Genomic DNA, 14,582 nt, shown 5'->3' with positions numbered 1-14,582 from the left:
ACGGTTCATTTATCCCGTGTGCATTTTCGGACCGTTCATTGTCTGAAGCTCCTTGGCAGTGAGGACCCTGGCGTTCTCACGCGTTGCCAGTTAGAATGCCAACTGCTCTGGTGTTTATGAATCACGGAGGAGCAATTCGGGAACTTTAACAACCGAGGAGAGTATCCTCTTACAAAATGTAAAGGGAAGTAACCATCTAAGATGTGGCCGGGCGACTTGAATAAGTGTGAATACCACGTGCAGGGGAACGCCTGCTTCAATGCGTTACGGAGCAGGAGTGTGTGGCACGGCACAGCAAAGTGGTTTAAAAATAGGATAATGAATAATAAAGATAAAGACAATGTGGTTAGAAAATACACAATTATCCGAGGCAAGTGCGTCCATAAGTATCCCCGAGGGCCTCTGTTGTTGGCTGTTGAGGAGGGAAAGCATCTCCTGAGCGTTTCTTCTGTCCTGTTTGAGCCCCTAGAAAGGGGTCCTTAGAATGTGGCAGTGGCTGCGGTGACATGATGCTGGGCTAAGTAACTTCAGGCCATATGTAAGCAAGATGCCGGCATTGCAGACATTCACAGACAAAAGACAGGGGAGGACAGGCATCTGGATCTAACAACGCAGAGATAAAGTTTCTGCCACGTGCTTCTAACGTAGTATCGCGCTTCTTCCACAAAGTGAAGAGACAGTGCTCACTGGAACACCTATCTCTAACCACCCCATGGCAACTGAAACAGGACCCGCATCAGGACTGTGTGTGACTATGGCGTCTTGCAATTCTGTGAGTGCCTTTGTCCCATACATCTCGATGGCAGAGAAAATTCCAGTGGACGAAGTCGATGTGTCTTCGGTTTTCTGAGTGTGAACAGTCACGTTTAGATGAATGACCTTGCACCTCAAATAAGCAATTAATGACGGATAAATCTCTCAACATCCTGAACTGTTGGCTTTAGTTCACTATCCAGAGAAGCAATTTCAGCAAAGCTGCGGTAGTAGAAAGAGCCTTGCCAGGTGTGGTTTAAATATGCCAGGCCCAGGGAGTGGCACTATTAGAGGAGGTGTGACCCTGTTGAAGAAAGTGTGTCACTGTGGTGGTGGGCTTAGAGACCCTCCTCCTAGCTGCCTGGACACCGACATGTTCTTGCCATGGTTGATCATGGACTGGACCCCTGAAACTGTAAGCCAGCCCCAATTAAATGTTTGCCTTTATAAGAGTAGCCTTGGTCATGGCGTCTCTTCATAGCAATTAAGCAATTAAGCAATTAAGTTTGCATACTAGGTATGCAAACACAGGAGGTGCTCGGTTAGCACTAAGTAAATGCAAGAAAAACAAGAATTCCTGAGCACTGACCTCACGCCCTATAGCCCATTTCTGCCAGGGCACTGGCTAGTCACACCCATTCAGCCCACAAGAGGGCAGTGCTGCTCCACACCAGGCAGGGTTTCCCATTTTGGCACAGAAGTTCCTGCTCCCCTTTTCTAGCATAGAAGTCTCTTGACCCACAGCAACGTCTCTAAAGAAAGACATTGATGGAATCACTAGCATTCTTAATGGAGTTAGGGATACTTCCCTATGGAGGGGAAATTAGACCAGTCTGACTGCACGGAGCAGCCTGCTTTACATTCCTGAGGTGGGGGTGGAAATGGAGCTTAAGCTTCCGTGGAATTTCCCAGGATGACTGCTGAGGGCAAAAGTTCGAAAAGGGCATTGTCTGCCACAAGGAGTCACCTGGGAGTCAGGGCAGTGAAGTGGGGTAGCTTTAAGGGCTCAGGTCTTCCCCAGCCCCTGACAAGTCTCAGCCCCTTTTGACTGCATGTTCTTGACTAAAGAAATGGGAACAAACAAAACATTTACATTAAGTCATATATACGCCTATCACACAACAGCTCAGCAACTGTTTCTCAGGACTGCGATTGTGGCTGCTGCTAATATTTTCCATGCCATCATTTCAGCACAGAAATATCAAGGGATACTCTTGTCTCCTGCAGACACGTGAACCTGAGATCCTGAAAATACTTTTTCCTGTACGGCAGCGAGTTGGACTAGAGAGAGTACAGGAGAATCCAAGTGACAAGAATTTTTAGCTTAAGGGTTTCTTTCCCTGTAAGGACAAATGGTTGGGAGAGAGAAATGAAGCATGATTCTGTAATTCTCCTTAGGGAGACAAGAGACCTGGACAAATCCTTCCGACTTCCTCCTCTCTGAATCTCGAAACCAAAGTTGTCAAACCCCCTGGCTCATGCAGCTGCGGGCTTGACTGGCTGACTGTGGTTTGGCTCCTGGATTCTGGTGGATTTGTCTGTAGCAGTTGATCTCCACAGGCAAAGGTAGTTTGTTTCATTCTGTATGAGGCTGGGGATTTTTTTGCCCAATCTCTTCTAAGCTTGTATGATATAATTGATGGGGAGAAGCGAGGAGTTAGGATTGTTTGCACAGTAGGGAGCAGCCTGAGTAAGTGTAGCGATGACTTCTATTAATCTGAGCTTCAGATTTATGACACAGTGGAAGATGACCAAATGTTCCCCCATTTTTATTGAAGACGTAAACCACAAAACCGGAGTCCCACGCAAGGGATTTAGGCTCAATAAAAGTAAAATCATCCTTGAAATACAGCTCACTAATGCTTTCAAAAGTCTCTGCGCATGTGAACCACTGCGAACGCAGGCAGGCATTGACCCTTAAAAATCTAACAACAGCGACCTTGATCCACCCACAGGGTCCTTAGATTTTTGGCATGGCATCAAATAAAGAGCAGGTGGTCTGAGTGGCTGAGCATGTTATACCGAGGCAACACACCCACCAAAAATGTTGACCCCCTTATCAGCCAGGTTTATTGCTTACTCCTTTATAAATCAAAGGTGAACTGGGTTTCTGTGACTGTTCATGCGGGCCTTCATTGGCTAGCTGCTGGGTGGGGTGGGGGGCGTATTCAGTGTCATACCGGGTTCTGGAAGGTTTTTGTTCACGTTGCTTCTCTGAATACCACATTGGCCATATCAAGTTACCAGGCCACAAACAAGTGAAATCTTCCATGTGCCTGGAAGAAAGAAAAATCAGACTCTTTGCTGCCAGGTGACTGGCTTTCCAGGGTCACTTAGGTTTTCTGACCAATCTGAGGTGAGTTTGGGGGCACATACCTGCAACCCGAGCTCCGGAAGCAATAGGTCATCTCGAGCTCGAGGACAACCTGGGCCACGAAGTGAACTTTGGGTTAGCCGGGGCCACAGAATGAGATAGCATCCTCAAAAACAACAAACATCACCAGTTCAACAAAGAACAGAGCAAAGCAAAGAACCCTAATCTATCAGGTGTAAGATTCATTCACACCCCCTTCCCCCCCCCCAAGTGGCTTGTAACTGTAACCCTTGCTCTTCGGGACGGATGGCTCTTAGCAGCCTGATGCAAACTGTCAGCTCTCTCATCCTCTCTCCATCCAGCATAGCACACTTGACAGTTCCCGTAAGCACGTTTGCTCACTCAACTCCAAGTGCTAGAAACAAAAGGACGAAGCACAGCCAGACCTCTAGTCCTAAGGAACGGGGACTAGTCCTGTAATGAAGGGGACTGGAGAGTGGGGCTCCATAGCAACAGGCATGGAAGCCATCAGACAGAAAGGGCTTCTGAAGAATCACCAGCCCGACAGTCCGTGGCTACAGTGCATCACCATTCAAGCCAGTTCCAGGAGCAAGTAAGTCTGCCCCTTCTCCTACCCGTGGCTCTAGAGCTCTCATCACCTCTTACCTGGGCGCTTGCCTTGCCAGTGACTAGCCTCACACTCTTTTTTGGGGGTTCTGGCTTTGACTGTACAACATCACCCACACCTTAGAGCTCAGGACTCATCACTCTTACATTAAAGTTTTTCTTTTTCAGACATCACACCATTTCCTGCCTCTAATTCTCTTCCACGTGGAGCCTCCACACTTGCCCAGAATCCACAGTGGTTGACAACAGCTCTTCCTGCAGAACCTAGCAGAACAGCTTTTGTGGTTTGCCCTGGAGTTATCTGTATTTTGATGCTAATTCCACTGCCCCAAGGACAGCGGCCTAGTCAGGTACTCAGGACTCAGGTGACTTCACCAGAACCTTCTCCCCATTGAATTTGTAAAGTACCGGTGAAGGGCAGGTACAGGATAGAAGGAGGCCTGTCATTGGAGGAGAAGGAAGGATGGGCGGGAGAGAAGTTTGAAGGAAGAGGAGGAGACTGAGGAGAAAGGAAGAGACAGGAGAGAGGAGAGGGTGAGAAGCCATGGCAGGAGATGTTAAGATTCTGCTCTGTGTGTTTACAGGTTGTTATCAATGTTCCTAAGGGATGGATGGTACCAGGGTTTGTATGTTTAAGTGGGCAATTATATCTTATCAATTGGATCTAAGATTATTGTGTTATGTGTTCTTTTATGTGAGGGGTGAGTGAAGGAAAGTGTGCGGCGGCAGGAGACACTGGGCCGCTGAGGAGTTGGGATGTGTTTCTGCCGAGATATCTAACAGATATCTTGGGGCACCGCGGTGCAGGCCTAGCAGGGTAAAAGACCAACAATACTTGTTTTATTTTATATTTTTACAACAACAAACAGCCTCTTCTCTTCCATTCTGCCGTGGGAGCTGGTCACAGGAAACATTTCCACAATCCCTGTGGCTGTTTCTGTGGTAGACAAATGTGAGAGCGTTATCGGCGAACAGAATGAAGCATGAGACATTCTGTGACAGGTTAGTGTTCTGACTGTGTGGGGAGATGTAAACTGGGTGGTGACTTCAAGCAGGAAAACAAATTATGTAACTTCTCTAAGGAACACCAGTCTTCAGCTTCTGTCTTGGGTTTTATCCCCCGGTGCTGTCATAAGATACCTTGACAAAAAGAGACTTAAGGTGGGAAGATTTATCTAGCTCACAGTCCAAGGTACAGTCATTCCATCAAAGGTGGCAGCAGGAGCTTGAAGCAGCTCGTCACATCCCATCTGCAGTCAAAATAAAAGCACAACACGTGCTCGCTAGTATTTAGCTTGCTTTTTCACACTATTAAACAGTCCAGGGTCCCAAGCATAGGGAATGATACTGCCCATAGTGACCATGTCTTCCCACCTCAAACAACATGATCAATATCATCCTTCATAGATGCTCTGTTGTTTAGAGGCCATTGAAGAGATATATTTTAAAGTCATTGGGTGTTTTGAAAATACCAGCACTGGGGTTGGGGATTTAGCTCAGTAGAGCGCTTGCCTAGCAAGCGCAAGGCCCTGGGTTCGGTCCCCAGCTCCGGAAAAAAAAAAAAAAAAAAAATACCAGCACTTCTCTTACACTGGCATAACAACATTTAGGTTATTTGAAAATGAAATGATGTGCCCACTGATAGAACATTTACTGAGTGAATGAATAGTGCCTTATCGGTTCACATTAAATTTAACTGGGGGAAACTGCGTTTAACAATATGACAGAGTAGTCTCATCCCAGACTGTAACAGGCATATTGCACGAGCCAGTTCTCCCACTCTACCTCCATATCCTGGAGACTCCGCTTAACCATGCAGGAGGCCCAGCCTGTTTTTAGCCCATTCCCTTGATGTCAGCCTGTAACACCTAGAAACATTTTCTACCTGGGATTCCTCAGTAGCTACATCAGACCTGTACTCAGCTCAGTGTCTGGTTCAGTCACCATCAAGAAGCTTCTTCCTACAGCAGATAGAAACTACTCAGGGACCCACCAATGGACAACATGCGGAGAATGGGAAGCTTTGGAAGTATCAGTCCTAAACCCTTTGTCAAACCCTTCCCCTCAGAGCTTAGGGAACAATGAGAAAGACAAAGTAGAAACATTGTAAGATCCAGAGAGAACTGAGGACACCAAGGAATCTTGCAATTAATAGCTGGTTGGCTGTAAATCTCCGTCCCCTGGTAAGTTCTATCCCCCAGTCAATCAAGCTGCTTTCTGTGAAAGTATCCACAGATTTGCTGAGGAGTCCCTGGGGTCATCGACTCAAACTTATTCTCTTCAAATGTTCAACCCACAAAGACCTAGTACAGCATGTGTTGAAACTTGTATTCCAGCACTCATTAGGCTGAGGCTGGAGGACAGGGAGTGTGAGCCCAGGCTAGGCTACACAGTGATATCCTGCTTCAAGGTGGGGGTATGGTGGGGGTTATTAATGAGGTGTGCATGTATTTCGAATATGAATGGATGTGCCCAAGCTCACTCTAGCCTAAATCCTACTAGTGTTCTTTGTATAACGCTTACTTCTGTGGCTAGTATCCAAGCCCCTTAGACAATAACTTTGTGAAAAGGTGTCGTTTTTCCACTTGTGTATGAGAAAAATTAAGACTCAAAGAGACGGTACTGTCTTGGAAGCCACGCATTAAAACAAAACCGGACTCACATCCAAGTACGCCGGATGGACCCTTTACATTATGGAGCCCAAGATATGAAATCATTTGGGAGAACCCTCGCGGCTCCAGAGTGGAAGGGCGTTATGAGCGTTGCTTTAGCGACCAGCCGGCACCAACCTGCTTCTGGCTGTAGGTGGGACATCCCAGCTTCAAACCATAGCGTTCTATGGGTCACAAGAGGCCCCGCCCTCCCAGGCCCCGCCTCTTCCCAGCAAAAGCCAGTCATAGGCTGTCCTCAGCTTCCACTTCCGTCCGATCCTGAGTACTAAAGGTCAGTCTAGCTGGGTGGTCCTAGGGAATCTGTCCTGGAACTGGTCCTGTCCTGACCTTAGCGTTAACAGAGGCCACTGACTCGGGCCCCTAAGGATGATTGAGGACCAGCTGCAGGCTGAGACAAACTCTGAAAGCACAGGGCCAGGACGCGGGGGAGAGGTTGCCAGGCAACAGTACAGCAGTCCCCGCCCTCCAGTGGGGTGTGCCGACTGAGGGGCGGAGCTCCGGTGTACCTCCCCCAACCCCCGCCGCCGCCGCTGTGTGTCTGGCCAGGGAGCCTTGCCTCTGCATTCCTGCTGACCCTTCTAGCTTGGGTGTACTGTTCTGGAAAGATTGGCTGTCTCCATCCATGAATCGCCTGGTTCATGCTAGCCTCATACCCGTGGACGAGTTAATTCACTTCTCCCGGGATGTGAATCCCATTCCTAGGGAGTGTTAGCTGTTTGAGTCGTATGCCAAGGCTGTTTTCTAGATAAAGAAGCCTGACTAATCACCCACCCACGTTCCAGTGCTACAGTCAGCGCTGTGGTGTCCTTTGGGTTTGCATTATGATTTCCAGAACATGAATGGAGAAACTGGGACTCCTTGTGCATGGCAAAGTTTTAGTTCGAAGTTGTCTGACTGCACTACCAAGCCTATCTGCAAGCTGGAACCACAGTCTAGTGTATTTAAAGTGTACATAACCTGGGGGTGCTCCCACGTGAATTGAGGCTCCCTATGGGCCAAGGCTGGGGAAATCTATATCTTATAAGCTCCAGGTGATCTTTAGGTGTGTGGATAAACCTTAGGGTACCACCGAGTTTATCATGTCTTCGCATTCAAAAGGAAGTGTAATAAAGCCAATCTACCTTGTAGAGCACTGGAAAACAGATGCTGGTGTATTCTGACACCTTTTCATCCTCAGAAACAATGCAGAGGCAAAGGTTTTAATCAAGTGTGGCCATGGACATGATGAAAATCTTCTTCCTCCCTACTTATATCCTGTGCTTTACCTGGTCCAAGCTTCTGACTAGGCACACCTGTCATGGCCAAGGTTGGGAAGAACTACACTCCTCCTCCAGCCCTGGTAACCAGTGGGCTCCTCTCCCAGCTTCCTTTGACATTGGGTCCCTAAATCACAGTGGTTGATGTTAGCTTTGGAGGAATTATTGTAGAGCAATCTCCCCCGGCAGAGGCAGGGCTGGCGGCTCTCAGGAAGTATTGCCACAAGTAATGACTGTCCCTTGGCCTTAGACAGCAGTCGGAGGAAAATGGCTCTCCCCGCTGTTATTCATGACATTTACAAACACAAATCTGCCTTAATAATAATCACTTGGCTCTTAGTCTTAGATAGATAATAAGCCCAACGGTTCTGTTTAGTGTTTCATTATTAATTTCATAATTTATACTGCCTCCCTTAGAGATTTGTGTCTGCAATGGCTGATGATCAAGAGAGAGACTTGCAGAGATTTCTGGAAAATGTGGATGAAATAAGTAAGTAGCAGTAAGTCACAGATTGAGTTCTGCCTTGGAGCGGTGAAGTGGGTAAAGGGAAAGGAAGTTAGATCCTGGCTCGTTTGACAGGTTTATGACTCTCAAAGAAAAAAAAATGTAATTGAAATTAAACAGAAAGGCTATTGAGAACTCAGTCACAGCCTTGGGGCAGTATTTTCTGGCTGTTAATTGGTATCATAGAAGCTGTTATGGTCTGACTGAAATTCAGGCTGACGGCTCTCCTCCAAGCACCTTTCCAGGTTGCCAGTGAGCCTATCTGTTCCCTTTGAGATGGCTTGAAAGCCTATTTAATCATCTGGGTCCCTCTTGTAAGCAGGGGGCAAGAGTCTGTGGCTTTCCCTTCATATCTGTCGGTTACATAAATGGCTTATGAGTTTCATTCTCTTTCTCAGTCCCCCTGACCAAGAACACCCTTCCCAATCTCAAACAAGTTAATGTCCGCTGAACTACGCAGCACGTTGAAGAGACTCCAAACCAGTCTTATCGCTGCCCTGACTTTGTTTGCAGCTAAAAAGAGTACACACACACACACACACACACACACACACACACACACACTCTTTATTTAGCAGGTAGAAGTATGTTAAATTATCCGGCTGTATGGGTGATAGGGAAACAAAACAGATTTAGAAATAAGGTAACTTCGTGTGGATATATACTTGTGCATTCATTTGCGCCCACACCAGCCTTTCCTGAACTCCTTCCTGAATGCTTTTGTGCCTTGGTTCCCTGCTATCTTCATGTGAACCCACCTGCTTGCTGGTGTCTGTACTGCCTCCCTCCCTTTCTTTGAGCCTCTGGCTCTACGGCCCATTGCCAAGATTACCACAGTACCTCCATCTTAATGTGTCCGGAATTGAGTCATTGCCTCTCACTTTCTCTCCTCTCCCCTTCCTACATCAAACTCCCCTCTCTGCTTTCCCCTTCTGGTCTCAGTTGGTGGCACTGCCACCCCCAAATCTCCAAGTCAGCGGGACTCCTCCCACCTTTCCACCTTGTGTCCAATCAGCCTCCAGGTTTGGATTCCCCTCACCCCACCCCCTGTCCATCTTCTCTGAGGCACCCTCTGTCCTGGTTCCTCTCTTCAGACTCTTAACAACGTCTAATCGCTGTTTCTCCTGCTAGGCCTACACTCCCCACAGAGTAATGTATCTAAAATGCAGATCTGGCCAGACACTTCTCTGCTTGTGTTCTTCCCAGTCACAATGAATCAGGAGCTCTCTTCGGGACTAAGTCCTCACATGACCTTCTCCTCGAGCCCCCTCATCTCTCCACCTCTCATGTGTGAGCAGCTATAAGCTGCTTGCAGTGTACTTTTGTCTTGGTTAGGGTTTTACTGCACTGAAAATCAGGCTGACAGGTCTCATCCATGCACCTTGCCATGTTCCACCACGACCAAGGCAATTCTTACAAGGACAACATTTAATTGAGGCTAACTTACAGGTTCAGAGGTTCAGTCCACTATCATGGATGTAGGGAGTGTGTCAGTGTCCAGGCAGGCATAGTGCAGGAGGAGCTGAGAGTTCTGAAGGCAAACAGGAGAAGACTGGCTTCCAGGCAGCTAGGGTGAGTATCTTAAAGCCCATGCCCACAGTGACACACTTCCTCCAACAAGGCCACACTTCCTCCAACAAAGCCACACTTACTCCAGCAAGGCCGTACCTCCTAATAGTGCCACTCCCTGGGCTAAGCACAGTTCAATGTGAGAACAGACATTAAAAAAATAATTTCAAGGTGATATGTGGAAGAAAGAGAAAGTTGATAATACAGAAGACCCTAACCCAGTTTAAGCAGTTGTATTAGTCTGACGGGACTATCACAAAATACCAGAAGGTAGATGAACTAAACAGGGAAATTTATCCCTGTTTCTGAAACGAGACTGTAAGAACAAACTGTTGACAGGATTGATCTTTCCTCGTACCTCTATATTTAACTTGTAGATGTCACTTCTCATTGTGTAACTACATGTATATGTGCGTGTGTGTGTGTGTGTGTGTATGTGTGTGGTGTCATGCACATACTAGTGTATGTGCATGTTCATGAGTATGAAGATGACCATGTGTATTTGTGGAGAGTCAACATTGGGCGTCCTTGCTCAGGAGCTGTCTACTTCAATTTTCCTCTCAGATAGGGTTCCTCACGGGACCTGAGACTCACTGATTAGCTTAGGGTCCCAGGATCCACCTGTGCCTGCTTTCCCTGTCCTGGGATTACAGATGTACTACCTCAGCCAGCTTTTTACAAGGGTGTTGGAGATCAAACTCAGATGCTCAAATTCCAGTATTGGCAATCGCTTTACCAGTAGTTTTCTCCTTAGCCTCTTCTGTATACCTTTCTCTGGGGGATTTTCTTTTTCTTTTCCAGAGAGTAGGGACCTTCATGTACCTCAATCTTCCATTACCACTCAGGGAGAGCAGAGAGGTAGTCAGAACCAAGTCAGAGCTTACTAGGAAAGGGACTTCCCCTTCTTGGACATTGTCGCAGGTTGAGACCCAGGGAACAGAGCAGTGGGACCTGTACATGCACACGTCCACTCACACACTGCAGAATCACCCTTTTCCCAGTCAGAGCCTTCTCCCAGCCACGGAAGTCCAAGTAGTTTCTGAGTCTGGTCCCGGCTGGGGAAATGGCTGTCTAACGGGGCAGTTTCGCAGTTGTTGATTAGATTCTTGATGTCTTTGGCTTAGGTGCTGACTCTGAAAGAGGTCCCTGATGCAGAGCATTGTTGCATTAAATAATGAAAAGGGGAAAAGCACTATGTCAGGCTAGCACCAGTTACTGTCTGGCTCCAGCGGTCTTACTGTCTCTCTGACTAGCCCCATGCAGCAACCGCCCTCTTGTGGTTAGCTATTACAAATTTCTGTAACCCGGTAAAGTCAAAACTTGTAAAATCAAGGCTTGAAATTTATCAGTCAGATTTATATCAGTAAGTTTTCAACCCACAAAACGCCCAAAGAAATCAGGGCCAGTTGATATAAGCTGCCCACTTAGATTGGACAAATTGTCCTGTAATAATCCATCCCCTCTATAATATTCATAGGTACCTGTGGCAATGTAAAGCCACACAGATCTGGTGTCCTTTGCCTTATAGAAGCTTTTCCATTTCATGAAGTCCCACGTAATAGTTGTTGATCTTAGCACCTACACGAAAGGTGTTCTGTTCAGAAAGTTTTCTCCTATGCCATTGAGTTCAAGGCTATTCCCCATTTTCTCCTTTATCAGGTTCAGTACATCTGGTTCGTATTGAGATCTTTGATCCGCTTGGACTTGAGTTTTGGGCAAAGTGATAGATATGGATCTATTTGCATCCTTCTACAGGTGGGCATCTTGTTAGACCAGCACCATTTGTTGAAGCTGCTTTCTTTTTCACTGTGTATTTCTGGCTTCTTTATCAAAATCAAGTGTTCATAGGTGTGAGGATTTACTTCTGGGTCTTCAGTTCATATCCATTGCTCAAACTGTCTGTTTTTATGACAACACTATGCAGATTTTTAATTACTATTGCTCTGAAGTATTAATTGAAATAAGGGATGGTGATACTTCCTAAAGTTTGCAGGATTGTTTTATCTATCCTGAGCTTTTTGCCTTTCCACATGAAGTTAAGTAGTGTTCTTTCAAGGTCTGTAAAGAATTGTATTGGAATTTTGATGGGAATTGCATTGAGTTTATAGATTGCCTTTGGTAAGATGGACATTTTTGCTATATTAATCCTGCCAATCCATGAGCACAGGAAAGCTTTCCTTCTTCTGACGTCTTCACTTTCTTTCTTCAAAGACTAGACATTCTTGTCATACAGGTCTTTCATTTGCTTGGTTAGAGTTACACCAAGATATTTTATATTAATTGTGGCTGTTGTGAAGGGCGTTGTTTCCCTGATTTCTTTCTCAACTTGCTTACTGTTTGTATGTAGGAGGGCTCCTTCTTATTGCTTTTAGTTAAATTTGAGTCCAGCCACTTTGTTGAAGGTGGTTATCAGCTAGAAGAGTTCCCTGATAGAATTTTGGGGTCACTTATGTATACTGTCATATCATCTGCAAATAGTAATACTTTGACTTCCCCCTTTCCAATCTGTATCCCCTTGATCATTTTTAGTTGTCCTATGGCTCTGGCTAGAACTTCAAGTTCTATTTTTAATAGATAGGGAGAGAATGGGCAGCCTTGTCTCTCCCACGATTTTAGTGGAATTGCTTTAATTTTCTCTCCATTTAATTTGATGTTGACTATTGACTTGCTGAACATTTTTTTTAATGTTTAGGTAGGTCCTTTGTATCCTTGATTTATCATGAAGGGGTATTGGAATTTTTCAAAGGCCTTTTTGACATCTAGTGAGATGATCCTGTGGGGTGTTTTGTTCAGTTTGTTTATATAATGAATTACACCAACAGATTTTCATATGTTGAACCATCTCTGAACTTCTGAGATGAAACCTATTTGATTAAGGTGGATAATGTCCTCGATGTGTTCTTGGATTCAGGTTGCATGTATTTTATTGAGTATTTTTGCATCAATGTTCATAAGGGAAATTGGTCTGAAATTTTCTTTGTTGAATCTTTGTATGGTTTAGGTATCAGAATGAGTGTGGCCTCATAGAATAAATTTGGTAATGTTCCTTCTGTTTCTATTTTGTGGAATAATTTGAAGAGCATTGCTGTTAGTTCTTATTTGAAAGTCTGGTGGAATTCTGTGCTAAAACCATCTGGCCCCAAGATTCTTTTGGTAGGGAGACTTTTAATGACTACTTCTATTTTCTTAAGGGTTATAGGATTATTTAAATTGTTTGTCTGGTCTCAGTTTAACTTTGGTAAGTGATGTCTATCAAGAAAGTCATCCATTTCTTTTAGATTTTCCAATTTTGTGGAGTACAGGTTTTCAAAGTAAGACCTAATGATTCTTTGGATTTCTTCCATGTCTGTTGTTTTGTCTCTCTTTACGTTTCTGATTTTGGTAATTTAGTTACCTTTGCCTTTTAGTTACTTTGGATAAGGGTTTGTCTTGTTTTGTTGATATTTTCAAAGAACCAGCTCTTTGTTTCTTTGATCCTTTGCGTTGTTTCTTTCTTATTTTTCTTTGATTCTATTTTATTGATTTCAGTCCTGAGTTTGATTGTTTGTTCTGTGTACTAATCTTGAGTGTCTTCGCTTCTTTTTGTTCCAGCAGTTTCAAGTATGCTCTTAAGTCACTAGTATGAGATCTCACTTTTTTTTTTATGAAGATACTTAGTGCTATGAACTTTTCTCTTAACACTGCTCTCATTGAGTCTCATAAATATTCATCGAATTCTAGGAAGTCTTTAATTTCTTTATTTCTTCCTTGACCAGTGGTCATTCAGTTTCCATGAATTTGTAGGCTTTCTGTTGTCTCTGTTGTTGTTGAAGTCCAGCTTTAATCCACAGTGATCTGATAAGTGAAAGAGGGTTATTTCAATTTTCTTATATCTGCTGAGACTTTCTTTGTGACCGGGTATATGGTCAGTTTTGGAGAAGGCTCCATGAGGTTGTGGGAAAAAGGAATATTTTTGTGTTTAGATGAAATGTTCCATTGATGTCTGTTAGTTTCATTTGAGTCAAAATGTCTGTTAGTTCCATTATTTCGCTGTTTAGTTTCTGAATGCATGACCTGTCCATAAGAGAGAGTGGTGTGTTGAAATCTCCCAGTATTAATGAATGGGCTTCAATCTTTGATTTAAGCTTTAGTAATGTTTCTTTTACAAATGTGGGTGCCCTTGCATTTGAGGCATAGATGTTCACAATTAAGGTGTCATCTTGGTGGATTTTTTTTTCCTTTTTCTGTTCTTCCCCTGTATTGTCTTCTGATTAATTTTGGTTGAAAGTCTATTTTATTAGATATTAGGATGGCTACTCCAGCTTGCTTCTTGGGTCTGTTTGCTTGGAAAAAAAATTTTCTATTCCTTTACTCTGAGGTAATGTCTATATTTGATGTTGAGGTGTATTTCTTATATGCAGCAGAATGATGGTTCCTGTTTTCCCATCCATTCTGTTAGCTTCTGTCTTTTTATTGGGGAATTGAGTTCATTAACATTTAGAGATATTAATGACTAATGGTTGTTAATCCCTATTATTTTGATGGTGGTGGTGGTTTTGTGTGTGTGTGTGTGTGTGTGTGTGTGTGTGTGTGTGTGTGTGTGTGTTTGCCTCCCTTTTGGTTTTACTGGTATGGAATTATTTCATTTGTTTTCTTTCTAGTATCTACTGTAGAGATGGATTTGTGGGTAAATATTGTTTAAATTTGGGTTTATCATAGAATATCTTGTTTTCCCCACCTAGTGTGAATGAAAGTTTTGCTGGGAATAGTAGTCTGGACTTGTATCTGTGGTCCTTTAGGGTTTGCAAGACATCTGTTCAGGACCTTCTGGCTTTTAGAGTCTCTGATGAGAAATTGAGTGTAATTCTAATAGGCTTGCCTTTATATTTTACTTGTCCTTTCCCTTG

At 44.5% G+C, this 14,582-nt stretch overlaps 1 protein-coding gene across 1 annotated transcript in view; it reads left to right on the top strand.

Moving 5' to 3' along the window:
- The first annotated feature begins 6,557 nt into the window (after window positions 1-6,557).
- Window positions 6,558-14,582, top strand: part of Ttc12 (tetratricopeptide repeat domain 12) — a 47,271-nt gene continuing 39,246 nt past the window's right edge. The window contains exons 1-2 of the mRNA XM_032911062.1: window positions 6,558-6,637; window positions 8,040-8,112. Of these exons, the coding sequence (XP_032766953.1) occupies window positions 8,055-8,112 (58 nt within the window). The 5' untranslated portion in view covers window positions 6,558-6,637; window positions 8,040-8,054. The remainder of the gene's footprint in view (window positions 6,638-8,039; window positions 8,113-14,582) is intronic.

This window comes from Rattus rattus, chromosome 8, assembly GCF_011064425.1.
Source record: "Rattus rattus isolate New Zealand chromosome 8, Rrattus_CSIRO_v1, whole genome shotgun sequence".
Classification (NCBI taxonomy): domain Eukaryota; kingdom Metazoa; phylum Chordata; class Mammalia; order Rodentia; family Muridae; genus Rattus; species Rattus rattus.
This window is presented reverse-complemented; position numbering and strand designations above follow the sequence as displayed.